Here is a 10,616-nt window from a genome sequence, read left to right as displayed (position 1 = left end):
CATACATTAAACTGTGGTGAGCCTGGAAGGCTCTGCCACCAACAAGATTTCAGCCTTTATTGCTTTGTGCAGCCCATCCATTCTTGGTTCAAGGGCAGCCTAGACATAGAGATCCCAGTTCAGATACGCACAGGTAATGACACTCATTACCTGGCAGCATGTGTAAGATAAGCCTTTCTGTTCTCTTCTATACCACCCTGGTGGTGTCTGATAGATCTCCCCTTCAAGGAGCAAGTAGGATTTCATTCAACTGAAGGAAAAGTGTCATCAAAGCTCATGAGTCTTGGTGGAGTGGTTTTTTTAATGTCATACTTTTACTCCTTAAAATTTTTAGACTTAAAGAGAACCAGCTGACATACAAAAAAAATTTTTTTTGAAACTTAAAAGTTGTTGGTCATTATATGCACATGATCTGGAAATGAGATACTACTTATAAGCTGTGTGTGTGTGTGGGTGTGTGTACATGTACATTTTTATGTAGGTACGTACAAGCTTTGTAACTCTGACGGGTAAATAGAAGAGAGAGCTTCTTAGTGCACAGCAGAGATCTGACCACATGCTAAACATAGCTTACAGGGACTCAGAGCTTGACATGTTCTACTACCCACTACTTGTGACTCAGGAGGTATCTTCTTTCAAGTAAATGGTGAGTCATGGGGATATGTAGAGGTGGGAGCTTCTTTCTTACACACAGTTCCTCTTTGATTCCAGGATTAGTCAGATTTCTAGAAAAGAAAAAGCCTGGGGAAGCAGCAAACCATCCCTGGAGACCAGAAAGAAGGAAAGATGTGGAGAGATGACAGTTTAGGGGCCAGACAAGCCTGACAGCAGCCATGCGTGAGCCTCATCATCCCCAGATGGCTCTTCATCTCAACAAAGACATTGGACAGGGTGTTCTATTTCCCTGCCTTGGAAAGGAAGAAAAAGTTATAGATTTCTTTGCCTCAAAGCAATCTTGTAGAGAAAGCAGTTGTTCCCTCCACATCAATATTTTATCAGAATCAAGACTTAATGAGAAAATAAAAGGAGATGAACCCTGTTCTCCCAATTGTCCAGCATGCACATATTCCCAGGCCGCCTTCTTTCCCTGATGACACTTGACTGAGTCTTAAAATGTGGTTTTTCTAAGAAGGAACTTTATGTTTTTGGAATGCTTTTTCAAAAACAGGACTTCCTCTAGTGTTAATGTTCTTCTGACATGAAAGTGATGCTGTCAATTTCTGTCATATATTCATCATTCTAAGTGGACTTTTTTTTTTTTTTTAAAGAATTTATACTGACCTGCCTTTCCTACCTTTCCTTCCTACCACATAGCACAAAATTTAAGACAGCAGGCTAGGTATTATAGCCATAGAACAGATAGAAACTAATAGTCCCACAGAGGAACTAAACTCACAACTATCTTAAGAAATATCACATCCAGGGGCGCACGGGTGGCTCAGTCAGTTAAGCGTCTGACTCTTGATTTTGGCTAAGGTCATGATCTCGGGATCATGTGACTGAGCCCTGTGTCCCCCACTGTGCTCAGCAGGGAGACTGCTTGGGGTTCTCGGCCTCTCCCTCTGTCCTCCCTTCCCCTTGCAAAATAAATAAATAAATCTTAAAAAAAAAAAAAAAAAGGAAATACCACATCCAGCTTTATTAGACCACAAGGGACTTTTTGTTAGTCTCCTAAATGTTTTTAAAGCACTGTCTTTGTTTCCACAGGAAAAAATAGTTAATCAAAGAATATGTTGGTTTACATAGTTTTAAGATTTGAGATTACATATAAAGAGATTTTGAGATATATTGCCATGATAGATTATTAAAGTGAATGGTGGAAACGATCTCCTTTTAATTTTACTGGGAATTTCAATGTTTCCATTAAAATTGTTTACTTCATTATATAAAAATGATACAAGTGGTTCTAAATAATTAGAACCACTTGTATCATTCACATGAAGTTATAAATCTTAGAATACCATATTTTCACATCATTTTTCCCCATCCCATGCTAATGAAAGGATGAGAAAGAGAATGATTACAATTAATCATGACTTAGATTTGGGGGTGATGATTTGTGTTCAGAAATCAATGTATTTATACAGATACCTGGGGATTTCGAGTCAAACCTGGGGGTAAGCTAGTCTGTCTGATCCAACTCTGACATTCAAATACTCTCTGGAGAATACTAAACAAAACCAAGCATGTAATTTTAGACATACTTGCTAACTATTGCCATTTATAAGTAACAACTTGAAACTCTATTCTGGCTTTCATGTCTTTTTAAAAACTTGTTCTAAATTTATTTGTACTGTGTCAATTATGTGAATAAAATAAGAGCTGAGAAACTCTCCCTAAGAGAATGTTTTTGCTGGTAACCCTGTCCTGCTACCTTCTGAGCTCCTCGAAAATGAAAATCTCTGTGTCTTCCAGATGACAGCCACCTTTTTGGTGGAACCAAAATAGCTCTCTCAGCTAGAGCTCTGTCAGTAAGAATTCTGACAGATATCAGATTTGGCATGCAAGAGGAAGGTGAGAAATGGTCCCATGGTAGGAGGTTGGGTGGGAGCACCTGACTAGCTAAGGGAGCAAGGCAGGAGGGGTGCTTGGAAAACAGTGCCCTCCTAGACACCAGACCATGCATGAGAAAATCAATGGGCATTTCTGGAAATGACAGATAATCTTGGGTGATAAGGGAACCATTAGCTCTTGTGGGATTTTGAAAGGGCTATGTAATGTGCATCAAGCTAGAAGGTTTCCATTTGTGAAGCAATCAGATACATTTACTTTACATGCAGAGGATTTGCTCTCCCTCTAGTGGTAGGGTAGGAGCCTTTGAAGTGATATGCTGTCACTGCATAATACTGCTTCCCAAAGAAAGATGTGCATTTTGCCCATAAAATGAGGATTTTCATTAAGTATCCTGCTATCTCTCATGGTGGTTTTCAAAACACGCTAACCCTTCATGGGAGGGAACTGCCTCCTGACTCTGCTGATTACCAGTGGTAAGGTAGCAAAGATCTCTCTCTCCTTTGGGCTAAAGGCTGCCTGTGCTCACTTCTGAAATACGGGATTCCCCTTTCCTCTGCAGTCCTAACAAAGATGGAACCATGCTGTGATCAGAGGCAACTCTCCTGACCCCCAATCTGGGCCAGAAAAACCTGAGGAGTTAAATGGGAAAGAGAAAGCAAACTTACCTAAGTAAAGCTAGGAAATGTGGAAACTCAAAGGAGAGGTACTAATACAGAATCTCAAGAGTGATGTGAACCTGATATAAAAGTCAATAATTAGCAATGAAGTTTGGAACGAATCTCTACCTCCACTTTACAGGCTCTGTTGTTTCTCTCGTTTTCATTTTTGGTCATGTGAAAATACCTCTGGTGTTGCAATTTGGATCAATGATGGTGGATAAAAAAATAGAAAAGATGGGAAAAGTAAATAATGATATTTAATGGGAATAACTAAAATTGCCTCCATAGAGGGATTAAACTGCATAAAATATCACAATTGTACAAGAGTATTGATGGGAATAGGTCATAGGTTACAGCTGTCTAATCAACAGGTTATTGATTGATCAATAATTGAAAATCTACCAATGTGAGGTATACAGAGTCTGCAGCTTTTTCCGTGCTCCATACTCAAAGTTAGGCATCAATGATGCTTCCTTGACTTCTCTTGTGTGTCTCCAAGGCAACCGAATTAACGTTTTCCTGAAAACTATTTCTTTTCTAGTTTCTTTATCTCAGTGAATAACTCCACCAGCCATCCATTTGCACAAGCCAGAAATTCAGGAGTTACTTGACCCCACCTAGTCTATCCCCATCATATTCAATCCATCACCGAGTCCTCCTAAATCTTTCTCACACAGGTCAATTTCTCTTTGCCTCCACCACCATCTCCCTTTCATCATTTCCCTCCTAAACAACTACTACTCCGAAGGGTATCCGCTTTGATCTTTGTCAAACACATTCTCCATGCTGCACTACTTCACCTAACAAATATTTTTAAGGGGCCTACTCTGTACTATGATAATACTTTGTTGAATAAGACAAATTCCCCATTCTCAAGAAGCTTGTGGGGACAGAAGATAAACTTCAGATAGTCATAAGCATAATGTGGAGAAGTAAAATAGGGTGATATAATAGAGAACGGCTGAATGGCTATTCTAAGTTGTGTGCTCAAATACAAGACATCAGTGGGAGTTTCTGAAGGGTTTGCGTTTTCAAAGCAGGAAAATAAAAGAAGTCTGTTGGGATGATGGCATCTGCTATCAAGGCTTTTTCACATGTAAGGAAAAATGTTTCAAATACTTAGCAAGTACAAAAAGGAAAACAACTTAAAATGTACCTGAAGGTACAATCTAGCTCTGTTTGTCTCCAAGCACCTGTTTAAAAACAGCACTTACCGCCTACATGAAAGTGTCCTATTTTTGTAACTTTTCTGTATGTCTCCTCTCCCAACAAGGCTTACATTCTACAAGAATAGTGGCCATAAACGGCTGGCTCACTCGTCAGTGCCTAAGAACTGTGCCTGGCATAAAGTAGGCATGCAAATGTTCATTGCATTAATGCACAGATTAGCGTGTGAACTGGCAGGGAAAACAGAGAAAATAACTGAGTGGACTTGGAGGCTCGGATGTCAAGTTCACTGACTTCAGCTGGAAAGGTTAACCGAGGTATAAAATCCCGGCCAGATTTCTTAGCTTTGGATCTCCGAACCACCCGCTCTCTCTCAAACTCGTCCCGCCACAAACCTCCCCAAATCCCCGCTAGGAGGAGTCACACCTCCCGACCCAGAAGCCCTCCCACTCTCTCCTCTATTTCTCCTTCCCTCCCCTCTCCGCCGGGGTTCCGGCAGCCCTGGAGTCGCAGTGCTCACCGGGAATAGTAGTCTTCCGTTGTGAGCCTACGGCGTTTTATTCCTTTTTTTTAGAACTACGCTTCCCAGAGAGCCTTGCGGAAGAAGGAGACTGTATCACCTGACCAGGAGCCAGGAGGGGCAATGGCGGCGCCCATGCTGCGCTGGTGGTGTCTTGGAAGGCGCTGGGTTTTAGCCTGCATTGACGGCGGTTCTCGCCACGGAAGAAAGGCTGCGATTGGGTTCACGTCCAGCAGGAAAAGGGGACAGAGCTCCGTGGCTCAGCAGCCCCTCATCACCTTCCAGAAGTCAAGGAAAGGGTATATTATTTTATACTATTACTGCCCATTTAAGCGTGAGGTGGAACTGCGGGACTGGGGAGGTGAAAGCCACTACAGCCCAGCTTCCGTCTAGAAGTTTTGATGATCGGGGGGCGGGGGTAAGTTGGGCTATAACTTTCAGCCCTGAAACCTAAACGAAAGCACAAAACTAGCCCTCTATCAGCCCCTTCCTCCACACGTAAAACACTCTTCGAACAGTAGGCATATATGGGGAATTCTCGAGTGTAAAATCGCAGATCTTTTCTCGAATGTAAAACTGCACACGCAAAAGAGTGGATTCAGTAACCATACTAATGGCACTAGAAGAGCGGTCGGGTGACACCAGAAGGCGGGATCTTATTTAGCTGACATTTATTTAGCGCTACTGTGGGACAGCAGTGTTCTAAAACTAAAAAGGGAGCCTTTACCTGCAAGGCTTGGTGGTGCCTTAATGTCATTACTCAGAAAACACCACATGTCTGTGGCGGCGCTTCATGTTGTACGTGTTTCTAGACCTAGGAGAATGCAGTCAATACAAGAGATCTTCCCTCTGATTAGAGAGTTTTGCTTATTTTGTTAGATAGTCTCTCAACAGCTGTTTATACTTTATAAGACTTAAATACTGCCTTTTAAAATACAGAAACAGAAGGCACGTGTTTAGTAATCACTTTAGCCTTTGAGATAGTTAGGTTGGCATTATTTTTGCTTTTCTGTTGGAGCAACAGAGGGAAAATGTCCAGAACCATTAAGCTTCTATTTCTTTCATAAATTGGATCGTCTGACTGTAAACGGAAAGTATTTTTTTCTCTCATGTAACGAAACTGCAAAAATAGTTTTGAGTGATGTTTTAGTGAATGCAGAATTTCTGATGTTCTTCATTTAATTCCTCTCAATTGCCAGCGGTGCTTCCAAACTTTAAAAAGAAGGAATTAATCTTCTTACAGTACTATAGATATAGAACTTCATGTGTTGAAATAATTGGAACAAAACCCAGCACATGTAAACAAAAATCTAGGTAATACAGAAAATTGCTTGGGAGAAGAGCAAGATAGGAGCAAGGTGTAGAGGGAGTGTGTGTAAACAGGCATGGTCCAGGATACATGGTTTCAGAAGGAATAAGCCCACTTACCACAAACCTAGAGAAAACTGTTCATACAGACCGAACAGAATAGGAGATGTTATTATAGCATTTAACAACTTCTTAGATTTGATAGCAATCAAGCATAAACAGAGGAAACTGAAACTGTAGGGAATTGAAAGTGATTTGGGGGACCAAAAAAAAAAAGCCACATCTAATGGTTTAATGTTTTCATTTGCCCCAAATCCCAGGAAGAGTATGATTTAGTGATGATCTGTTATATCTGTGTTACTCTGATCATTTTATGTGCAAGCCATTGTTATTTAAAATGAGTTCAGGGATGCCTGGGTGGCTCAGTTGGTTAAGCGGCTGCCTTCAGCTCAGGTCATGATTCCAGCGTCCTGGGATTGAGTCCCACATAGGGCTCCTTGCTCAGCAGGGAGCCTGCTTCTCTCTCTGTCTTTGCCTGCCACTCTGTCTGCCTGTGCTCACGCGCTCGCGCTCTCTCTCTCTCTCTGACAAATAAATAAATAAAATCTTTAAAAAATAAAATAAGGGGGGCACCTGGGTGGCACAGTCAGTTAAGCGTCTGTCTTCGGCTCAGGTCGTGATCCCAGGGTCCTGGGATCGAGCCCCGCGTCGGGCTCTCTGCTAGGCAGGGAGCCTGCTTCCCCCCCGCCCCCCGCCTGCTTCTCTGCCTACTTGTGATCTCTCTCTGTCAAATAAATAAAATCTTTAAAAAGAAAAAAAATAAAATAAAATGAGTTCAAAACATGATGGAGAATACCCCTTCCTTTCTAAGTGAGATACACAACTATTCATCATTATTTCTCCAGTAGTAGAAGCATGATATTTATGTTAATTCTAAAAATGTTTGTAAGATAAGCTTTCATTTACTGAGTTATTAATTGATAAAGGACAGTTAATCTAGAAAGTGCTGCTTTTCCCTGGAGTCAGCCAAGCAGACGTCACCTAATAGCCATTTCTAAATTGTTTCAGAATCCCATATTTTTCCTTCATCACCTTCCTCTTTATACAGTGAACTCTTCCTATGCCGTGTTGTAAATGAATTTTATTTTGCTGGTCTTGCAGATGTTCACCATGAGTTGTTTTTGATTAAGTCATCGATACAATATGACCTTTTTAAATGTAAGAACCTAAAATCTTAATAAGTTAAAAACAAATAGCAAATTAACATGTGTGATTTAGGGTCATAGAAATTCATGCATAGTGTTGGCTCTAACTACTTCTTAATGATTCTTTCTTTCTTTTTAGTGAACATGAATGGGCAGCTGTGGTAGGTTTGGAAATTCATGCCCAGATCTCTTCGAACTCTAAACTCTTCTCTGGATCTCGAGTCCACTTTGCAGCACCTCCAAATTCTTTGGTTTCTTTCTTTGATGCATCTCTGCCTGGAACTCTGCCGGTAAGGTTTTTATTTAATCATATTTTTGTTAGAAAATGTTTGTTTTATTGGACATAGATATTGATTTTGTGGTTTTCACATCTTGGCACAACTCTTAGAAAGTACTTGTTTAAGGAATTTGGGGTGAAGTAGAATGAACGAAATGTTTTCTAAAAACCCATCTCTGTAATCTAAGTCTGAACATCATCCATTTGTTCATATATGTATTCACTCATTTCACACACATTTAAAAATGTCTACAAAATACCAGACACCGTGCCATGAACTAGAACATGAAGATGAGTGACAGTCCTTGCCTTTGAGGGGTTTAAAGACTAGGTAGGGAGAAATGTCTTATATTTTAAGTGTCTACTTATAAACAAATAGAATACTGTGTGATTACAGCCGTGAAGGTGATATGTAGGCATGGTTTTGGAATCCAAAGGAAGGACACCTAAGTCTGTAAGAGAAGGATTCTTGTGAGAAATTGAGGTCTGGGTATGATTGGAAAACTTGTTGAAAGAGGCAGTGTCTGAGTTATCTAAGAAGTCAGAGAGTAGTTAGGCAGATGAAGGAGGAGGAGGAGTCTAGCCACAGGAAATAGCACATGGTGCATGATATTACAGTGTCAGATCAGAAATGATTGTGATTATTGAAAATTAAGTGGTCAGTAATGGAGAGAAAAGGTCAGCCACAATATGCATTGAGTTAAGTGCTCACTTATCTGCTCATTTTTACTTAAACCCAAGGAATGACTAGGTCCAGTGTACTTATCAGCAAGATTGCTGTCATATAATTTCATATAGTTGGCTGGATTTTGAAGAAAAGGATGGAAGGAACAATGTGAATATTTGTGGCAATAAATAAATCATAGTCTGTCCAGGCCATATAACATCGACTAGGTGTGGGATTTCCTGCCATCCTTGGAGGTAATGTGTATAGATGGTGGTGATCGGAAGAGGAGAGGAGCTATCATGGGTGACTTCCATACTCTCTAACTTTTAAATACAAGTGAAAGCTGGTTGATTTGGCCATCGGCAGGCTTGCAGAGGCAGAGATTAATTTTTCTCAGAGTCGCCCAGAGTAGAAGGTTAGGGGCAGTGCCTCCAATGTGTCTGCCATACCCAGGGCTTTGGTTATATTGGGGCAGTGTCTCTATCTTGGAACTTCCTTCTTACCTGTGCTTTTTGTTGTGGAGGACTCCCATCCCTGCAAACGCTATCCAGGGTCACCTTTGATTTGTTTGTGAGTCTTTCTGGGGGAAAGACAGATAAAGGGGTGTCTATCCCTCCCTCCCTCTGGCTTAGAGTATCTATCTGTGGAGAAATCATTTTTGTTTGGGGACAATTTTTCAATTACAAATGCATGAGTTCTTTTTTGGGCAGAGATGCAGACAGAGTAGAAATGGAGTAATATCTATTCAGACAAGTGAAATGGAAAGCAATTCATCACAACACCTCCTTTTTTCCTTCCGAGTTCAAATCTTTTTTTTTTTTTTTTTCCACATGGTACTTCTTTATCAAGAGGCTATATGTAATCTCTGAGTTCCTTCTGGATTTTTCCAGCTGGGTATATAGTATCCAGCAAAGTATTTATTACAGTTCACATTTGGAAATAGATCTATTTGCAGATAGGCATGTTTTCCATAAATAGGTTCTTCAGTTGTGGCTAAGTGTGGTCGAATATTACAGACAATTCAAAACAACTAAAATGTCAACATACTTTGAAAGACTTCGAAGAATTGGCTTGCCCAGTGATAAGCATAGTAGTAAAACAGTGAAGGTGTTTGGGACATTTGAGCATTGAGAGCTTGGCTAATACTAATTAAATGATAGTCATAGTCTAGAAATCTAGTTTTGCTTGAGCTAGGATTTGTTTTTTCTCTTCAGAGCTTACCACACACATGATTTAAAGAGCCTATTGGGTTATTCTCTTGACAGAGCTAATCTGCCTCTTCTTCTAAAATGTTTCTGTCTTTAGAAGACCTATTTTGGGGTGCCTGGGTGGCTTAGTCAGTTAATCGTCTGCTTTCAGCTCAGGTCATGATCCCAGGGTCCTGGGATCAAGACCCATACCAGGCTCTTTGCTCAGCAGAGAGCCTGCTTCTCCCTCTGCCTACTGCTCCCACTGTGTGCTCTCTCTCTCACTGTCTCTCTGACAAGTAAATAAATAAAATCTTTTTTAAAAAAAAGACCTATATTTAGTGTGTGAGCAAATTTATACCAAAACTACCGGAATAAATCATTGTCACTCCCATAGCACTTCAAAACCCTGTGATTTACCTATGTAAATGTATTGAAACATTTAGACAATTGCCCTTCTCTAAGCTCCTGGGTGGTGTATCGGTGCTGTGGTCTTCTGACTCTGCATCTTGGTTGTTTTTGTACAAAAAAATGGTGACCATTTGTCAGATACGCTGATAAGGAGATAGAAAAAGGCTGCCAGAAGAATTTAGGTTATAGTGTAAAGTCTTTTTCTGGAGATCACATTCATTTGCTCTGCTGGCCCATTAAAGAGAAATTATGATAATGGGTATCTTTCTATAGGCATTTGATTCTCACCCTCTTGACTGTGTCTTCATTCACTCAGCTGACACTTATTGGATGCCTGCCGTGTACTAGCCATCATACAAGCTCTAGTGACACACCTTTGAACAAGATAAAAAATAGACTAGGCTCTTGTCCTCATGAAACATTGTCAAGTAAGCAGGCACTCGCAGTACATTTTAACAAACATACTGGGAGTAAGAATACAGAATAGGTGCTTGAGGAGCACATAGGAGGGCATCCAACACATAGACAGAATTTGCACAATTGGCCAAATAAAAGTGAATAGGATGGGGCACCTGGGTGGCTCACCTGGTTAAGCATCTGCCTTTGGCTCAGGTCATGATCCCAGAGTCCTAGGATCGAGTCCCTCATCGGACTCCCAGCTCCATGGGGAGTCTGCTTCTCCCTCTGACCTTCTCCCCTCT

At 40.7% G+C, this 10,616-nt stretch overlaps 1 protein-coding gene across 1 annotated transcript in view; it reads left to right on the top strand.

Moving 5' to 3' along the window:
* The first annotated feature begins 4,943 nt into the window (after positions 1-4,943).
* GATB (glutamyl-tRNA amidotransferase subunit B) overlaps positions 4,944-10,616 on the top strand; it is a 98,308-nt gene continuing 92,635 nt past the window's right edge. Inside the window, exons 1-2 of the mRNA XM_080796618.1 lie at positions 4,944-5,159; positions 7,513-7,663. Of these exons, the coding sequence (XP_080652744.1) occupies positions 4,984-5,159; positions 7,513-7,663 (327 nt within the window). The 5' untranslated portion in view covers positions 4,944-4,983. The remainder of the gene's footprint in view (positions 5,160-7,512; positions 7,664-10,616) is intronic.

Source organism: Martes martes (assembly GCF_963455335.1).
Source record: "Martes martes genome assembly, chromosome: 2".
NCBI classification, from domain to species: Eukaryota; Metazoa; Chordata; class Mammalia; order Carnivora; family Mustelidae; genus Martes; species Martes martes.
The sequence above is the reverse complement of the archived record's forward strand: the minus strand, read 5'-3'. Positions and strand labels throughout refer to the sequence as shown.